Below are 20,724 nucleotides of genomic sequence, written 5' to 3'. Positions count from 1 at the left end.
AAAGGGCTATTATTATCTGTGCATTCTTTTTTCCCTCAGGATTGCTTTGACTACTTGAGGACACCTGTGCCTTCATATGAATTTCAGTAATGTTGTCTAATTTCTTAAGAACACCATTAGAAACTGCTAAATTTGTATGATACTTTTGATAGGGTGTCACCTCAAAATGTTAATTATTTTCATTCATGAACAGGGAGAATTCTTTTATTTTCTTGCATCTTTTCCATCTCTTTGTCCCCCAGAATATAAAGGGTTTTAATTACCAATCTGCTTCTCTATTAATGTATCTGAAGCAAATTATTTTCTCTAGAAAACTTTGTTATTTACAAAACAGGGATGTCAACAGACACTGAGAAAATCAATATAAAACATTTAACATAGATTTTAAATGTTTAAAGATAACAATGTATTCTTTGCAGTACAGTGAACAGTAACGTGAAATTTTCTGTTTTAATAATTTCTAAGTTCAGTGGCATTAAGGACATTCAAGTTATTATGTAACCATTGAAATTATTTCTTGAACCTTCCATCAACCCAACCTCCCCTTTCATTAAGTAATAAGAGTGCCACATTTTCCTATGCAGAAGTCTAACTTCTTTTGCTGATTCCTAAGTGCTTCATTTTAATTCCTTTTGATGTGACTGTAAATAAGGTTGTTCTCATTGTTATGCCTCATTGATTGCATATTATTTTTGTCATCTGTACCTTACTGTGCTTTTCTATAATCGTTTTTAGTGGAGTCTGTAGGATTTTCTTGTAAATCATTCTCCCCTACCTACAAACTGTAATATTTCCCTTTTCTCTGGTTTAGACCCCTTTATTTTTTAATTGCCTAACTGCTCTGGCTAAGACTGACAATACTATATTGAATAATAATGATTACTGAGTACTTTGTCTTGTGCCTGATTTTAAAGGGAAAGTCTTCCATCGTCACCACTGAATATGAAATTAGCTGTCGAGTTTTCAAATATGGCCTTTACTCATTCAAACATACTCCTTCTATACCAATTTTGTTGAATTTTTATCAAACACACACTGATTCTTGTCCAAACCTCTCTTCACAATCAGTTGGCTTGGTGTAATTATTTTTATCTTTCTTTTTGTTAATGTTGTGCAGTACATTAATTGAAATATTTGTTGAACCATGTTTGCATATGTAGAATAAATCCCACTTGGTCATGATGTACAATTCTTTGTATTGCTGGATTCAGATGCTAAGACTTTGTTGAGGATCGATACATCTATTTTCACCAGGGATATTGACCTGTAATTTTTTTTTACTACAGGTTTCTGTCTTATTTGGGTATTATGTGGACCTTATAAAAAGTGTTTGGAGGAATTCCTCTTCCTTCGGCCTTTTTGGAAGAGTGTAAGAAAATAGGTAATAAATGATCTTTTTAAATTTTTTAAAAATCTGTAATTGAATCCCCATGAGATACACAGTTACAAAGATGTTCATGATTGGGTTTCAGTCAAACAATGTGCAAACACCCAACCCTTCACCAGTGTACATTTCCCACCACCAATCTCTCCAGTTTCTCTCCCACCACCCTCTCCATCCTGAAGAGCAGACCCTCTCCCTCTCCTTCTCTCTCTCTCTCTCTCTCCCCCCCCCCCGTCTCCTCCCTCTCCCTCTCCTCTCTCCCTGCCCTCTCCCTCTCCCTCTCTTTCCCTCCCCTTTCTGGGTATTATGGCTTACAATACAGGTACTGTATTGCATTCCCTCCTTTCAGCACTGAGTTCTTAGCCAGAGTGATCATTTCCAACCATCGCTGTCACAGTGGTGCTTCTCAACTAACAGATCATCTTGAAGCCTTTGCAGATCTCACAAGAAAAAAGATCTGAACTGAGCTTTCGTTTGGGGAGTCTTGTTATTGTTGTTTTTATCATTTTGATTATTATTAATGTCCATTTTTGCAGTTGATTGGTTGGGTTTTCTATTTTCTTCTGATTCATTCTTGAGATACTGTACGTTTCTAAGCATCTGTCCGTTGTGTAGTTTCTCTAAGTTTAATGTAGTAAAGTTGCTCACAGTGGTCTCTTCCACTCTTTTGTGTTCTGTCATCGGTTTTTAAATTCGCCCCTTAGTTTCTGATCCAATTAGGGGTTTTCTTTCACTCTTAAGAAAGCTCATTTGTCAACTCAATTTATCCTTTCAAAAAATCAGCTATTGGGATCACTCAGCCTTTATATTGTCATTTGGAGTTCTATTTTATTTACACTATAATTTTGATTATTCCCTCCATTTCACTGGCTTTAGATTTTATTTGTTCTTTTTCTAGTTTAAGAGTGATATCAAGGGCGCTGGAGAGACAGCACAGCGGGTAGGGCATTTGCCTTGCACGTGGCCGTCCCGGGTTTGATTCCCAACATCCCATATAGTCCCCTGAGCACCACCAGGAGTAACTCCTGAGTGCAGAGCCAGGAGTAACCCGTGTGCATCGCCAGGTGTGACCCAAAAAGGGAAAAAAAAGAAGAAAGAGTGATACCATGTTGCGTAAGCTTTTTTTGTGCATGACATAAGAAGCCTGTATTGCTAGGAACTTAATTTTTAATACTGCTTATTCTGGGTCATCTATGTTCTAACATCTTCGTCTTCATTCTTAGCTATTATAAATTATTTTAATTCTATGAATTTTATTTCCTGGCTGAACTGCTGACCCACGAGCTATTCAATAGCATCAATACAAATATTTCAGTCTCTATAAAAATGAAAGTTTTCCAACTCTCTTTTATTTTTTTTTTTTTTTGGCTTTGGGGTCGAACTCAATGGTGTTCAGGGTTACTTCTGATTCTGCACTCATCCTGGAATGCTCGGAGGACCGTAAGGGCAGACCAGAGATGGGTACCCAGGTACACAGATGGCTAATGTGCAAAAGAGCTGAGAAGTGTGAAGTGGAACACGGGGAACCGGGCAGTCACATGTCAAAGGGAAACGGACCCAGACCCCGCCACACAATGCACAAACATCGACTCATAATGGATGAAAGACATCAACGTCAGACCCGACTCTGTAGATTATACCCAGGAAAATATAAGCAGGCCCCTTTGACACGAATAGAGTCACCGTCAAGGAGTACATGCCAGTGGCCAAACAAGCAGAAGCCAAATAAACAGCTTGGATAACTTCAAGTGAAGGAGCCTCTGCACGGAAAAAGAAAAGATGACCAGAGTGAAAAAGGGACCTACAATCGGGGGGAAATATTTCCCACCAAATGTCAGATGCATCTGACGAAGGATGAGTATCCGAGATACATAAGTCATTCATAAAACTTAACAACCACAGACACTACCTCAAGGAAGATATACAAATGGATCTTTATATATATGAAATACAGGTATATGAAAAATGTTAATCTAAGTATGAAAAAAATGAAAAATAGGTATATAAGAATGCCTATCACTTCTCATCAAGAAAATGCAAGTCAAAGCAACAATGAGATATCGTCTCACACCAGTGAGAGAGGCACACATTGAAAGAAAGAAAGAAAGAAAGAAAGAAAGAAAGAAAGAAAGAAAGAAAGAAAGAACAAAACAACCAATGCAGGCATGAATGGGGAAGTAAAGGACTTTTGCTCACTCCCATGGGAATGACACTGATTCAGCCTCTTTGGAAAACAACATGGACAAGACTCAAAACACTAAGAACTGGGTTTCCATATCACCTAACAACTCCGCTTGTCAGCATCTATCCCAGGGCCCAAAAACACTATTCCAGAAAGACACCTGTGTTTCTATGTTCACTGCCGCACCGTTCATAACAGACAAAATATGGAAACAACGCAAGTGTCCAAGAACAGGTGACTGAACACAGAAGCCATGGGACAAACACGAAACAGAATACTACTCAGCTGTAAGAAGGACAAGAATCATGCAATTTCCTACTACGTGGACAGACCTGTAGAGTATCATAGGCAGGGAAGTCAGCCAATGAACACTGGCAGAAACTTCTCAGAGTTTTTGTCTTCTTAGCACATTGTAAGATTTTAGGTCTCTTAGAAAGAGCAGAAAGCACTAGAAGCACTGCTCTGTGGGCCACAAAGAGCTTGGACAGGACATACAGATGCTTAAAAAACAGGCTCACTTGGCTAGAAGCAGACAATGAACGTTTTTTAATCTCAAACAAGCCCAATTCTATTAAAACTCCTGTTTGCTACACATTATGGTAGATGTTGCCATAAGTCGCAGATACTGAAATAATGTTATTCTTAGATTATGAATATGTTGTGTTTTCCATTAGAGACCTAGCTTGCAAGAAGTTTATATTCTTCCTTCTCCTATTACACATGCATAGTATTAGAAATTGGAGTGCAATTTATCAAAAAATATTTCTCAATTGGACTAGAGAAGTAAGTTTTAATATCTGGCCATCACCACTTAAATGGATGTCCCTCAAAAATGATTATTCAACCTGTTGTCGAATAATTCAGATTACTGTTAACTCTTGTGGCAGTTTTAGGTGCTTATTTTATTTCAAAAATGGTTATACCACTTACTCATCATTGTTTTTACTCTAAAAAACTATATTACACAAAAAATGGCATGCTAAAAAGAACTATTAAATAAGTGCCACTGTTTTCATTAAGCACCCTTTACTATATAAAGTCACGGTCACGGTCCTCCCGTTGTTCATGGATTTGCTCGAGCGGGCCCATTAACGTCTCCATCATGAGAATTGTTCCGGTGTTTGACATATCGAATACGTCACAGGGAGCTTGCCAGGCTCTGCCGTGCGGGCGAGATACTCTCGGTAGCTTGCCAGGCTCTCCGAGAGGGGCGGAGGAATCAAACTCGGGTTGGCCATGTTGGCTGCGTGCAAGGCAAACACCCTACCGTTGTGCTATCGCTCCAGCCCACTATATAAAGTATAATTAGCAAATACAACTTTTGTAAAAAACAGAAACGAGTATCCTCTAAAACTCAATATTGTATATTTCCTTTAATGTGCCCTTGTAAACAAAGATTTTACTTAGGAAACGTAGTGATGAGGCGGAATAAGTAAAATAATGGCTACCATGTCAAGAGGAACTTTACCTGTACTATAGAAATTTCTTCAGAAACCAATCTAGTCTGCAACCAAAACATCAAATTTGTTTGAAATAATTTCTTAGTCATTAATATTTGTGCTCTGACTAAATCTTTAAAATTTTCAAAGTTCCAGTCAATTTGAATACATTGCTCGGGACCACCAGGTGCAGGTCACTACGTAACTACTCAAGTGTTTCAGCACAAACGCTCTGAATAGCACGAGTCATCTGAAGACCACCTTCTACAATGATTTAAAAACTGACAGAACAACTGGTGGGGTTATATCCGGTAACTCTACAAATCAATTAATATCAACTTAATCCATCTCTATCCATCTTTTTGAACACTTCTATGCTTTTGTTTAATTATTAATTGTTTACCAATAAGCTCGAGTTCATTAGTAATTCAAGCCAAGGCATTCAATAAATGTTGACACCATTTTCACGATCACGACCATCCTGTTAATCGTCGATTGCCTCGAGCAGGCCCCAGTAACGTCTCCTTCATCCTAGCCCTGAGATTTTTTTAAAAAGTGCCATATTCAAGGCTCTTTCAGGGTTAGGAGAATGAGACCCATCATTGTTACTGGTATTTGGCATATTGGGTATGCCACGGGGAGTTTGCCAGACTCTGCCTTGTGGGCAGGTTACTTTCAGTAGCCTGCCAGTTTGTCCAAAGTAGGAATGAGATAATAAGATGTCGCACAGCCGCGAATGTGCGCTTCCAAGGAGCTGGGTTAACCATTTTAAAAATGGTTAAAGATTCTGTGAAAGTTCTGCATAAAATTGTTGTCCCACTCTTTGAGGGCCAGAGCGGTGACAGCAGGGAGGGCAGATGCCATTCCTATGCCACAGCCAGTAGCTCTGGTGCCCCACACCCTGTCACGAGTGACTCGAGACAAGAGGAAGCCCTGAGCATCCCGAGTGTGCACAACACACACACACACACACACACACACACACACACACACACACACACACCAGAAAAGTGTCTGAGAAAAAGTAATTTCAAGAAAACAGAGGAAAGGCACACAGTGAAGTTCCAAATTGGTCACTTATGATGTTTTTTCTTCGTCGTGATAAACACTTCCTAATGGCCTACTTACAAAAACCATCTGATACTGCAGGCTCTGCTAATAATAAATTCATGCCCCATTAATTTGATAATCTACTAAATAATGTATGTTAAGACAGAAAACATCTGGCATAAACAAATCAGGGCAAATGCCACTAAATCTCCATTCCAGGTAATTGTGCGGTGGGTCAGGGGCATCATTTAAATCCCACAAATTCTAGGTATGAAGTAGCAAATGAAGGGGAACTAACCCTAATTTCCAAGATCATGAAATAATGAAGGCTGTGAATAACTACATTCCACACGTACAAAAAAGAAGAATTCGTGTATTAACTAATTTGCTGTAAACAAAAGTAGCTGTCAGCAGCATTATTTTCATTAATAGCTGGTATTATACTATCAGTAGAGCGATATGTTCTGCTGCTAAATATTTTCAACACAAACACAAAAATAATCCAATATGCTGTCAGTAAAGTAGCAGATTTACTCATAATCCTCAAATAATTTGGGTTCCCTTATTCTCTTAAGTATCAAATGCTTTTCTTGGAAACTGCATATTAGAGTTACTTGGGGGAGTTTTGAAAAGGTTCCACATATTTTAAATCTCATTGTAATATCAGAGGATACCAGATATATGTCAACGTCCAATGTTCTCGTTTCTTCGTGCACTTTTCGATACTACCAACAATGTCAATTAGCTTTTTCATTAGAAGCCATAGCTCGTGATTCTGCTTTCATGTCCCTGAAGTTCTGGACAGGTGTTGGGGTGCAGCTCCTCATCCTCCTTAGTAGGTGCCGATGAAATATGCAAAGGGTTATTAGAGCATCGTTCCATGCAATGCGGATGTGTTTGTTTCATATTTATATCTACACTTTGATGCATGCACATGTGTGAATTTAGAGATATGAGTCCTGATGAGTACCAGCGGGACCTGTCAGTTTCACTTCGCATACAAAGTACCTCCGAGATACGGGTCCCTGGCTCCGCTGAGCTGACGGAGCCCCTCAGTGCAGACGCAGGTGCTGGCATTGTACCCGTGCCGAGCCCAAGGCCCCAAGCCCTCATCAGGCCCCGGACTTAAGTTTTGGGCACTTCCATGCTTCTGTTTAACACGTTTTATGGAATTGCATAAAAATTATTATTTCACATGGTTTGAAACAGTAAAATGCCAAAAGAAGAAAATCTCCACAAAAATGTAATATTGAGTGGAAGAGGTCTTGACCTAGATAATATTCATTTTCTCTACTACGATTTTTCAAAGTGGAACTATCAATGTTCAAAGTGTATAGGACCAAAAGCTAATGGAAAAAAAAGATTTTTTACCTTTTCTAAATGAGTATTTTGGGTTGTAAAATAAACAAATGCTATCTTCAATTTCCAAACAACATTTGAAAATCAACTGTTTAGAATTTAGAATCAGAGATGGCTGGAAGAACTGGTTGGGACGGGAGATGTGTGCAGAAAGTAGATAAAGGACCAAACATGATAACCTCTCAGGGTCTGTATTGCAAACGATAATACCCAAAAGTAGAGAGAGATTATGGGGAATATTGTCTGCCATGGAGGCAGGAGAGTGTGGGAAGGGGGGGGGCGCGTATACCAGGGATATTGGTGGTGGGGAATGTCCACTGGTGGAGGGATGGGTGTTTGATCATTGTGTGATTGTAACTCAAACATGAAAGCCTGTAACTGTCTCATGGTGATTCAATAAAATTTTTTCTAAAAAAAAAAAAAAAGAATTTAGAATCAGAGGTCAATTTTCAAAAGGCAATTTGCCTCACAGTTACAAATAAAATCTTGTGTGTTTAGAAAGAAAATGGTATGAATACAATACAATTAAGCAGTAATGGTAAATGCTTTTGAAATGTCTCTCTGAGGACTGTGGGGGTCTCCTCTCCCCAAGCCCCTCCTCTCTTAACAAACAAAGACAGCCGCATTCACAAGGATCCCGCCCACAGCTTCACATCCATGGCCTTGAGGAAGACTTGGATCTAGAGTCCCTCAGCCTGGCAGAGCACTAAGGAAATGCAGAAACTCCAGCCTGTCCATTCTATTTGGCAGACTATGAAGTCTTAAAAACTGAAGAATCTCAGTTGCGCTAACAGGACTTTTACAGAGTAGAGGTTATAATAAGATAGGAAACCTCAAGAAGTGTGTGTGTATGTGTGTGTGCGCGCGCACACATATGTGTGTGCATGTGTGCACATGCATGCGTGTAAATTCCCTTCCCTCAAGAAGCTCTGAGATGGTATGGAAAGACCTGAGGAGCATATAAGTAGCTCCGTGTCTACAATGGGCTGGAGTGATAGCACAGCGGTAGGGCGTTTGCCTTGTACGCAGCCAGCCCGGCTGAGCCGGGTTCGATTCCTCCGCCCCTCTCGGAGAGCCCGGCAAGCTACCGAGAGTATCTCGCCCGCAGGGCAGAGCCTGGCAAGCTCCCCGTGACGTATTCGATATGCCAAACACAGTAACAACAAAGTCTCCAATGGAGATGTTACTGGGCCCGCTCGAGAAAACTGATGAACAACGGGAGAACAGTGACATGTCTCGTGTCTACAATAATGCAAATACACAATGTGTAGCGACACGCATCTCACTGGCTCACTCAGCATCTGTGTGTGTTGGGGGTTAGGGGTATGCAGGCTCCCTTGGGATCATGTCAGTGTAAACATCTGCCAACAGACACAGCTTCACCGAATCTTCCCTAACTGTGAACAGACTGAACGGAGGGAGCATATAAACTGCCCAGGAAATCAGAACCAACTCTCAAATTTGACTCCACCGCATCATGAATGCTACTAAACATCAAACGAAATGCTTGGTGTAGTCTCTGTTTTTAAGCATTTTGTCTACAAGAGTAAATGCTCAATAAAACTGAGTGAAAATGAGTCTTTCTGACCACGTAAAGTAGGAAGCGGGGTCAGAGAGAGAACACGGCAGAGGGCGCGGGGCAGGTGGTATGTCTGGATGGCAGCACCGCCTGGGCCCCCCAGCACAGGTGGGACCCAAAAGCAAACAAACAAAAAACACTAGCAGTCTGAAACAGACCCTCTTACCAACTAACATAATTTTGTAACTTACATGTCCCTTTTGCCACTAGAATGTTTATGTAAGGCCAAAGGCTCTAGGCAAGCTGCAACTTTATACGGGGTCTCTACCCACTGTGCGCCTCGGGACCCTGATGACTCACCCACTGCCTACCCCCCACAGAGGAAACCACCCAGTGCCCACTGGGAAGCATGAGAAGCAAATCCTGAGAAAGTGACCCCCAGCGTCAAGTGACGCTGCTGCTCCTCCCCTGGTCACGGCAGGCCGGGGGCAGCCCTGCCCAGGATGCAAGATGGAGACCACCCCAGTGACTTCAAAGATCAAGCACCTGTGGGGTTTAGCAATGCCGGAAGCACTGTGCAAACTTTTTATTCCAGCAGACTTGCCAATACTTAGTACTGAGTTTCTTTCACTAAATGACAATCTGGAGAAGCCATGTCCAACACTCTTCCAAGATCTTCTACCTGGAAGAGTTTGTTTCTCGATCCAGACGCAAGAATAAAAGCATCCCCCTTGGAAACCCTCCCCACAAAGAACGTCCTCCTCCAGGCACACTCAATGATGAGATTTGGGAGGACAGGGCCAGAGACAGTGCAGAGGGTGGGGCACTTGCCTTGCACGCAGCTGACCCAGACTGGATCCCAGGCACCCATATGGTCCCCTAAGCCCCCCAGAAGCGATTCCTGAGCACTGAGTCAGGATTGAGCCCTGAGACCACTGGGTGTGCCCTCTCCCATCCTCTCCCCCAGCCCCACTAAAGAAACTTGGGGAAGACAAGGGCAAGCAGAGGAAGGCAGAAAATAGTAAGGGAGCTCGGGTAAAAGAAATGACCATGGCCTTGATCCATAACCATCTTGATAGAGTTATTTCATTTCACTTGGCTTCACATTTCCAGAGAGGGGCAATGCTTTCTTCAGACCAGTCCAAGGGTGGCAATAAAGCTGATTCATATTCATCAGCCAGTGCTGGGGACAGAAGCTATGCGAATGAGTGGCGAGGGGCTTTCTTATGAACTTGGAAGAAGAGGTGTGAAGGCTCTCTTCAGGGGGCCAAAACTCCTGCAAACAGTTGCCAAGTGGGGGTGCTGTCACAAGGTCCTTCCCTCCTTCCCCGCCCCCAGCCGGCTAGAGCTGGCTGGCTCCAAGCCAGCATCCCCACCACACTGCTTTCACTCATGGTCTCAACAACAGTCGGACTTTAGAAACTAGCTCCTTATAAGGACATTTGATCCAGTATAACTGAGTCTGATCTGATGATGCACGGCTATTCTTAACCACCATTTCTCTCTTGATTATGTGTATTGGACAGTTTAAAGTATTATTTGATTAACGATATATCAAAAAGATTAGGAAGCTCTTGAATGACCCATTCAAATGTTTATAAAATATTAAAAATTAACTAGCACTAACCAACATAGCAAATATTTCCACTTCTAAGACCTCTCGCCCTCAATTTGACAATAGCTGGTATCCTTGGATTATAACATTGAATATAATTATAAAGCAGGCTGAAATTAGCATTTTTACACAAAGCACCTTAAGCACTATTCAATTATTTTTAAGAACACCTCAAACTGTTTCCCAGTATCTGAGGTCTAAACTACCCAAAACTGCAGCTTCCTGCTCTGTTCCTACTGTTAAATGCTCTGGTTGTTTCAAAAATACATTCTTTCCACTGGTTTATTTCTATTTCTCTCTCCCTCTTAATCCACATGTACAAACATACACATTCACAGCACATACCCATGTACGTAAGCTCTGCTTCAATGCTGAAAGCCTATTTATAACAGGTGACCCTTTTTAATTATAAAAATTATATAAGTGTTGAAACTTTCTAGACTAAAATGAGGAAAATAATTTCTAAGCCACATAATAGCACCACTTTTAATAAAGACATCTCTATTTTAAATACTTTCATTAAAATATATTTCCAGAAAAATAACATATACTTTGTATTTTACATATATATAGTTAAGAGCATATATAAAATCAATTTACACTATTTTAAGTAAGCAACATTCATAGGAATGACAAGTCATGTTTGGCAAAACAAAAATCCACTTAAAACCAAAATTAAAATTCTACCACAAAGTTCTCATCCAGTATATTAATGTATCTTCAGTTTGGAGAAAACTCCATTAACTCCATATACTCCCAAGTTCAGATTTCATGTTTTCAATTTCTCATTTGCTTCTCCAGTTGACAAGGAGGAAAGAAAATGCTAATTCAAGCCATTTTCCTAGGTTCACATACAAAAACCGAGGACTTCCTTAGAAAATTCGGTATCAACAGAGCTTTGGAATATGCAAAATGCTATGATATTAATAATATTCAATAAAATAAGTGTAATCAATATCTACCCCTTCGCTTTTCAATGTAGCCATACGTAAATACATTTTCAAGAGTCATTTGCCAAGGTTTTTTCTTATATACTTTCTTTTAAAGAATGCCATAACAGAATTAAAATGCTAATATGTCTCTCTGTTTTGCTTTATACCAGGTATTAAAAATACCTAAAAATCAGTCCACACCGAATCTAAATGCGATCTTACCTTCTAGTTTGTTGTTTTTTCTCTTCAGCCACTTTTCTACAGTCTCTGCACTGACACTTTCAGATACAAACTCATCTAACACCTGGGGGTGAAGAGAGAGATACGCCTTCACTTTCTCATCTGTCAAGCCTGGAAAAGAGAACAGAGACGAGGAGTGTTAATGTAGGTGACATCTTCATACATCTAAGAAAAAGCACATTCTACTAAGATTGATTTACCATAAATATATATGGTGAATTCAAATATATATACACAAAATATTCTTCATCTTTCACTAAGAAGCAATGAAACCAAACAGACACCACACCAAAAATACTTTGAAAACAGGACAGTCGGGAAAATAGGCCAGACTCAACAAACAAACATGAGCTCATTTATTAAAATTACCGAGAACAAGTAAACAGTAACAATAGACAACGGGAAGACGGCAAGCAGATGGAAGGTGCCAGTCCCACACACTGAGGACAAGAAATGCCCGTGAACTGCAAACTGGAAGTGGTTAACATGGAAAATATTACGTGACACGTACTTTACCACCACAAACACACAGTAAAATAAATTATGACTCCAGTGACTTTAAGCCACAGACAATGCACCACTTTTTGCGCTATTTCCCAGTGGGCAATTTCAGTTACACCAGACTCCTTCAGTGACTGCAGTTAAGGTTACAAAGTACTTGTAATTTTGGCAAATATTTATTGCATATTTAGTATTCAAGGCAAGTCGAACTAGCAATAGGACAAAACGGGAGAACGTAATATAGTATGTGGTAGGTGTTAAAAAGGTTATTTCATGAATACATTCCTATCTCCTATTGTTTACAGTAAATTCCCCTTTTTATAGGGGCACTAATTCCAAAGAAGTAAATGCTCACTTGGTTTACAGAAATTTTTTTAAAGCCATCCTTGCTCGGCAACGTTCAAGTATGTTCTGCAGCCCCAGTGTCCAAGTAGGATCCACAGAGACCTGGTGTAGTTTCATGGCATGGCCATGTGGGCTTCCTGCTCATTTCACCACAGGAGACTTGGACTCTTTTACCCCTTCAACTTTCCCCACCGCATCCCACATCAAACTGTCTCTATCCACAAACTCGTGCTATTTTAAAATTATATTACGCATACGAGCGAACCATACCATATTTCCCTTAGTTTTGTGTAATTGGTAGAAAATCCTCAACATCATCTATGTCCTCTCTGAAGACAAGATTTCATTCTAGTTTAATGGCTAAATAAATTTCCAGAGGACACAGTACTGTGTCATCTAACATCTCCATGAATGCTGGAAAAGCTTAATGACAGCTAAGGTGAATAATTAGGCTAGATGATGGCTATTTCCATAGTGATACCCTGTGATGCTTTCAAAATAACCGAAGCATCTCACATTTCTTTGAATATTTCTCCCCTCACTAAGCAATGTTTCACTGTACATGCCAATTTTTCCTCATCCATTCAACAACTGATGGGCACTTAAGTTGTTCGTGCATGTTGGCATTTCTAATTAAAACTGCAGTAAACATGGGAGTATATACATCCTTTTGAGTCTGTGGTTTCATTTTCTTTGAATACAATTAAATTGCTGGGTTGTGTGCTGAGTTCAATATTCAATTTCTTGAGAAAATTACTTATTTCCATAGTGATTGTTCCAACTTACATTCCCCTCAACAGTGCACGAGTGTTCCCATCTGTCCATAGTCCTACCAACATTGGTGATTCTGTGTCTTTTTGAGAACAGCCACGCTGGCAGGTATGCTGTTCTCTTTCACTGTGGTTTGAACTGGGGTTTCCCTGACAATCAGTGATGCTGAACATCCTCTCCTTGAACATGTCGGCTATCTATGTGTTCTTGCGGGGGAGGGTGGAATGTCTGTTCAGATACTCTGGTCATTTTTACTGTGTATTTTTTCCTATTTGTCAGAACTCTTCATATGGCGCAGATACTGACCCTTCAGCAGATACAGAAATGCAAGTATTTCCCCCCATGAATAGGTTATTTTTTTTTGCTTTGTTTAAGTATCCTCCGTTGTGCAGAAGTGTTTTTATTTTCTATAGTCTGACTTGTTGAATGCTTTTATCATCTTTGCTTTTGGTGTGAAACTCAAAAATTTATCATTGACCACTGTCAAGGAGCTTACTGCCTATGTTCTCTCCAGTGATTTTTATGACTTCAGGTCTTTCATATTTAGGGTTTTAATATATTTTGTTTGACTTGTGAATACTACATGAGGCCCAGCTTCATTCTTTTTCATGTGGTTATCCAGTTTTCCCAAAAACATGAACTGTAGAAACTATTCCTTCCCCCCTTGTACATTCTAGCCTCCTTTGCTATAAATTAACTACTCATACATACTTGGATTTAGATTTGGGCTCTTTATTCTGTTTCACTGACACAGGAGTCTAATTTTATGTCTATACAAAACTTTTCAACTTCTTTAGTTTTATAACACTTTCGTATTACAAGACACTTCTGGTGGCTACTCGAGGTGACATTTTTTGTTTGTTTGTTTCCATACAATGTCCCCAATATTTTATGCTTTTTGATGTAACAGCAAATGAGACTAGTTGTTTCTACAAAGGGCTGCAATGAACTTAGACATGCATATAGGTTTTCAAAGTAATGCTTCTGCATGGGGGGGGGGGGGGGACATACGTCAAAACCTGAAGTTTCTGTCATATGGAATCCCTACTGTTACTTTTCTAAGAAATATCCACGTGGTTTGCCATTGAGGCTAACCCAGGCAAACTCCCACCAACAGTGAATGAGAACCTTTTTTGCCACATCCCTGCAACACGGGTTATTTCCAGTCTTTTTGAATATATCCAATCCCATAGAATGATTTGTGTGGAATGAGACAGATCATTGTCATTTTGATTTGGGTTTGTTTCCTTGATAATAAGTGAGACCTTTTTATATGTCCAACAGCCATCCATGCCCTCTCCAGGTGAGTGTCATCTGACTCCCCATTTAGGGGTGGAGTCATGGCTTGTTGGTTTCTGTTTGTCTTTTAGCCTTATACAAGATGCTTTATACATCTTGGATATTAGTGTCCTGAGATTGTTCCTCTCTGGTAGGCAATGTTGTCTCCCGTTCAGTAGGGTGTCTTTTAATTTTAGTTCAAGTTTCCATGTCACACCAAAACTTTTCAGTCTGTTACTGTTCCATTTGTTCATATTTGTTTTGGTTTTACCAATGGAATCAAATCGCTGCAAAAATCTCTGAGGTTCATATCTTGGAGAGTTTTGCCTATGTTTTCTTCAAAGTATCTTAAGGATTCCCATCTAATCTTGAGTTATTCGATAAATTTAAGTTAAACTTTGCACATGGTGTAAAATCCAGTCCAGATTCTTTTGTCTGTTTGTTTGTTTGTTTCCAAGTAGCATCATCCATTTTTCTCAACACAATTTTCTGGCGAGGTTTTTCTTGTGCCATTTTGAACATGCGGCTGTTCTATCACAAAGTAACTGCCAATACACCCAGAGGTACCTCTACCCTCTCACGTCTATTCCACCAGTCTGAAAATCAGCCATTATCCTAATACTACACGGTTTGAAAATTACTATTGCTTTATAGTATAATTTGAAATCATGAAATACAGGCCCGCCTTCCCCAGCCGCCCAGCTGACTCGCACACGTGGGCCTGCTCTACAGGTGCTTGACCAACTCTGCAAGGCAGCTGCATCAGCGATGGAGTTGACACTCATGAACACACTGGATGTCGGGGTGAAAACTCTGGGGCACCCTCAGGGGGGACAGTCCTGGGGGCACACCCTCATCATCCACCACTGCTGCCACGCCAAGGGCTCAACTACTGCTTCACTGCAGAGACACCAAACTGTGAAAAATCTCAGCTACTCCATACCCAGGCTAAGAACTCTAGGGTCCTTCTGGAGGGGAGGGGAGCGTCCACCCCCCACACCTTGGACTTCTGGAAGCCCCAGCGGACAGGCCCACTTTCCACTTTCCACACCCACTGCCATGTCAACTCATTGGCCCAGACCGGAGATCCTAAAGTGTGTGGACTGTGCTGTCACATATGTGGCCACGACGCCTCCCAATTCGACAATACTGAAATTCCAGTAGGAGCACACTAAATTACACGGGGAAAGTAGCACAGAAACCACCCAAACTCAACAAATAAAAACCGTTACGCTGAAGGTTCAATTAGCAATAAAGAGCTTAGTAAATTCTCATACAAGGACTTAACAATTACCACATAATTTCTTTTAACAAAGTATATTTTATTATTCTTTCACTCATTTAGTTGCAACAGCAACATAAAATAAATTATTGTGTGTCTACTAAGGGGTTAGGCTTGGGGTGGTTTGGCAAATAGAGACAATGGTGGAGGGAAGGTCACCTTAGGGTTGAGATTGGTGTTCCAACATTGAAAGTCCATCACTTAATCACTTAATCACTTAACTTCCCATTAGTCGTCGACTTGCTCGAGGGGGTGCCAGTAACGTCTCCATTTGTCCCTGTTTCGTGCTAGTGTAGCCCAGTGGCATCTGTTCGCTCCGGGAACATGAAGAGCCTCAAACCGATTGTTCATGATCTTGACGAAGAAGTCTGACCATCTGGTAGGTGGGCGGCCACGTGGTCTTTTGACATCCCGTGGAATCCAGTCGGTAACAGCTCTAGTCCAGCGGTCATCTTTAAATCTCATTACGTGACCAGCCCATCTGATTTTCGACACCTTGGCAAACGAGACAGCGTCCCTGATTCTTGATTGAAAGTCCATAACAACTGCATTATAAGCAACTTTGTAAACCAGTGTTTAAAAAATTTCAGAAAATAATTTCTTATTTACAGAAAAAGAGAAATGCAGCACTCACCTCCCATCTTATTTTTTCAATAGAATTACTTTGACTATGGGGAGTTTTATTATTCTTTCTCAAATTTTAGTAATTTTAAATTACAGCCATAAAGAATGCCATCAGAATTTTGCATTAAATCTGTGTAATGCTTTGGGTATGACGGTCATTTTGACAATGTTAACTCTTCAACGCATGAACAGGAAATATATTTCTGTTTCCTGGTATCCTCTTCTTTATTCCACTAATGATTTACAACCTGCAAGGTTTAAGTCTTTCCTATCTTTGTTGAATCCTACGTATTTTGATTGTTTTGGACACTATTTAAGTGGAGCTTTCTCTTTTACTCCATTCCCCTCTACTTTACTGTTTCCATATTAAAATGCAGCATATTTTTGTGTACATGGTCTCTAGCCTGCTGCTTTTCTGTATTTCCTGTTTGAGAAAGCTGTTTAGTGGAGTCTCCAGGCACTTCTATGCATATAATTACATCTATTGGAAAATAGTAACAGTTTAGCTTATTTTCAAATCCTGCTGACTTTGACTTATTTTTCTTGCCTTGTGGGTGTGGGAAGGACTTTTTAAACCATCACTTAATCACTTGATCACTTGATATCCCATTACTCATCGATTTGCTCGAGCGGGCGCCAGTATCGTCTCCATTCGTACCTGCTGTGCCCTAGTATAGCCCAATGGCGTCTGCTCGCTCTAGGAACACAAACAGCCTCAAACTGATCATTCAGGGTCTTGACAAAGAAGTCTGACCATATCATAGGTGGGTGGCTACACAGTCTTTTGATGTCCCATGGAATCCAGTCCGTAATGGCTCTAGTCCAGCAGTTGTCTCCAAATCTCATTACATGTCCAGCCCATCTGATTTTCGACACTTTGGCAAATGAGACAGCGTCCCTGATTCTTGACTGTCAATGAAGGTCAGAACTCCACGTTTTTTCTGTCATTTAAGTGAAGCGTGATACTCCAAGCATAGCTCTTTCGATTCCTCTTTGGGAGACCCGAATAGCATTCTCATTCTATTTTCATAGGGCCCAGGCCTCTGAGGCAAATGTCAAGGCAGGAAGAACAGTGGAATCGAAGAGATGTGCCCAGAGTCAAAGGTTCTTCATCCTCTTAGCTATTTCTTTGAAGGCGTTCCAAGCCACTCTCTTCCTCCTGCACAACTCAGGGGCCAGGTCATTCGTCATGTTGACTTCTCGACCTAGGTATACATAACTGCTGCATTCGGAGATGTTTGTTCCGTTGAGAGCAAATGGAATGTCAGGAACAAGACTGTTTCTTATAAACATTGTCTTCGTGAGATTCAGCTGGAGTCCGAACTTTCCAAACTCACAATCGAAATTGGCCAGCATTTGTGATGCTTGGCTAATGTTTGGTGTTATTAGAACAATGTCATCAGCAAAGTGGAGGTGGTGTAGTTGCGAACTGTCTATCTTCACTCCCATTCCTTCCTATTCCAGTCGTCGCATGACGTTTTCAAGGGTGGCACTGAAGAGTTTCGGTGAAATGGTATCACCCTGCCAAACCTCTCTCTTTACATGGATGATCACTTCCTTGTAGAATGGTGAGATCCTAGTAGTGAATCTGTAATAGAGCTCACGGAGGATCCTGATGTATTGGGCTTGAATGCCCTGATTGGCTAGGGCTTCAATGACCGCTTCCATCTCAACAGAATCAAAGGCCTTCTTTAAATCAATGAACATTAGACAGAGGGGCATTTTGAACTCCCAAGAAACCTCAAATGAGCTTGTTTATCGTGTGGATATGGTCCATGGTGCTGAATCCTTTGCGGAACCTGGCTTGCTCGCATGGTTTTCCTTCATCTAGTGTTCTGCCAATCCTATTCAGGATGACTCAAGTAAACAGCTTGTAGATGGCAGACAACAGGCAGATCAAGTGATAGTTGCCAATGTCGTGGATGTCTCCCTTCTTGTAGAGTAGTACAGTCCTGCTGGTTTTCCATTGGGACAGAACCTTGCATTCAGACAGGTAGCATGTGAAGAAAGAAGTCAGTGTATTGATGAGTACTGACGGCAGGTTCTTCAGGTGTTCAGGTCTGACCTTGTCTGGGCCTCGTACTGTTCGCTTCTTTACCAACAAAATGGCATGTTGGATTTCGGAAGGGAGAATGTTGGGAACAACATATCCATCCTGTGGAATTTAGTACATGGGCAAGTGGACATGGCTATCGAAGAGATCTGAGTAGAAGTCATGGATAATCTTCTCCATTGCCATTCTGGAGGATGTGATGGATCCATCAGGACGTCGGAGGGCAGTCATCTTGGTCTTGTAGTTGGCGAAGGACAGGCGGGCATTATGAATGCTTTTCCTGGCTTCTACCACATCTACCAGCACTGCTGCTCTTCTCTTTCTGAGGTCTTCCTTTATCACTTCTCTTTACTGCTTTGTGAACTCGGACATTCACTTGTGGTTGCCTGAGGCTTGCACCAAGCCACGTTGGCGAATAAGCTCAAGAGTTTTCAAAGACAGGCTTTTTTTTTGACTGGTTCAGCACCTCCATGATTGTGCGAGGAACGCCAAGAGAGAGAGAGCCACAAAAAAAGCCTGTCTTCGAAAGAACCTACAACAGAATGGTAAAATTGAGAAGGGCAATAATTTATTTAAAATAATTCAGTACCTAATGATCAATTTAAACTATGAAGATATACAGAAATAGATATGTAATTGTGTTTTTAATTGTAAAAAATAGAAAAAGGAGACACCACTGTATGTGTTCCCTCAAAACTATCTTAATGATGCGAAACTCAGAGGCTTCTACTAGGTGTAGAATATAAGAGTCTTTAAAGTATGAAAAGCTCTTACCAAAGAAATTTACAGCCCTTAAACATAAAAGTCACAGGATACTGAAGAAATAAGCCTGTATGACCTTCAAGATGACAAAAAAAATTTATCATTCCTTCCACAGTAGTATAAATTCAAATTTTCCATTGGATTCCTTCTTAAACGTCCTTCCAGGGGGCAGCATGACAATACAATGGTAAGACGCTTGCGTGACACACAGCCAACCCTTGTCCCCCTCCCCTGCATGGCATATGGGTCCCCAGCACCAACAGTACCCCCTGAGCAAAGAGCCAAGAGTAAGGCCTGAGCACTGCCCTGTGTTTTAAGCACTTCTTCAGAACAAAGGACACCTTCCTTGCATCATCTTTGTGAAAAACACTGAACAGTTCTTACCTTAAATTCTATTCACACCTTACTTTTGTTTTATTTTCTCTTCAATAGTCTGTGATTTTTTTCTTTTTGGGTCACACCTGGTGATGCACAGGGGTTACTCCTGGTTCTGCACTCAGGAATTACTCCTGGCGGTGCTCAAGGGACCATATGGGATGCTGGGAATCGAACCCAGATTGGCCGCGTACAAGGCAAACACCCTACTCGCTGTGCTCTCGCTCCAGCTCCTAGTCTGTGATTTTGACACCAAAATCTGAATCAGGAATCTTACAGATTTTATTGGATATACTTCTGTCACTTCAACCTATGTCTTGAGTCAAAACTAGATGAGTCCTTTTTATCCAAAAAATACTTAAATTCTCAATTTTTCTTATTCTGTATACATATATATATCATAAACGCTGGAGCGATAGCACAGCAGTTAGGGCTTTTGCCTTGCATGCGGCCGACCCAGGTTCAATTCCTCCACCCCTCTCAGAGAGCCCGGCAAGCTACCAAGAACATTCCACCCGCACAGCAGAGCCTGGCAAGCTCCCCGTGGCGTATTCTATATGCCAAACACAGTAACAACAAGTCTCACAATGTAGACATTACTGGTGCCCATTCCAGAAAATCAATGAACAACAGGAGGACAGTGCTATCATAAGCGAGTGATCCCTCTGTCCTCTCACTTTATCCTGTTGCATAACAAGAGCTATTTGCAAAATTACATATTAAAAAGTCTTGTATCTGAAATTTAAACAACAAAAAAACCCTTAAAAGTCACAAGAAAAAAATCCAATACACTCCACAAAAGAATGTAGACTTGACAATAAGTACTAGAAAAGATGCTCACTTGTCATTTGTGAATTGACGTTAAAACAAAACATTCTACCACATCCCTATAACTGTAATCCCAAAATGACAGTATCAACTGTTGACAAGAACGGAAGTAAAACAACTCATTCATTTCTGGTTAGAATCCAGAACAATAGTAGTTTTGGAAGACTAGCCATTTTTTAAAAATT

General features: G+C 40.7%; 1 protein-coding gene across 1 annotated transcript in view; it reads right to left on the bottom strand.

Moving 5' to 3' along the window:
- The window catches only part of PDE10A (phosphodiesterase 10A), a 253,490-nt gene that overhangs the window by 140,577 nt on the left and 92,189 nt on the right, over positions 1–20,724 (bottom strand). Inside the window, exon 2 of the mRNA XM_056126308.1 lies at positions 11,703–11,831. Within this exon, the coding sequence (XP_055982283.1) occupies positions 11,703–11,831 (129 nt within the window). The remainder of the gene's footprint in view (positions 1–11,702; positions 11,832–20,724) is intronic.

The sequence above is a fragment of the Sorex fumeus genome, unplaced genomic scaffold (genome assembly GCF_029834395.1).
Source record: "Sorex fumeus unplaced genomic scaffold, SorFum_2.1 ptg000061l, whole genome shotgun sequence".
NCBI classification, from domain to species: Eukaryota; Metazoa; Chordata; class Mammalia; order Eulipotyphla; family Soricidae; genus Sorex; species Sorex fumeus.
Note: the sequence above shows the minus strand (reverse complement) of the source record. Positions and strands in the feature narration are given on the sequence as shown.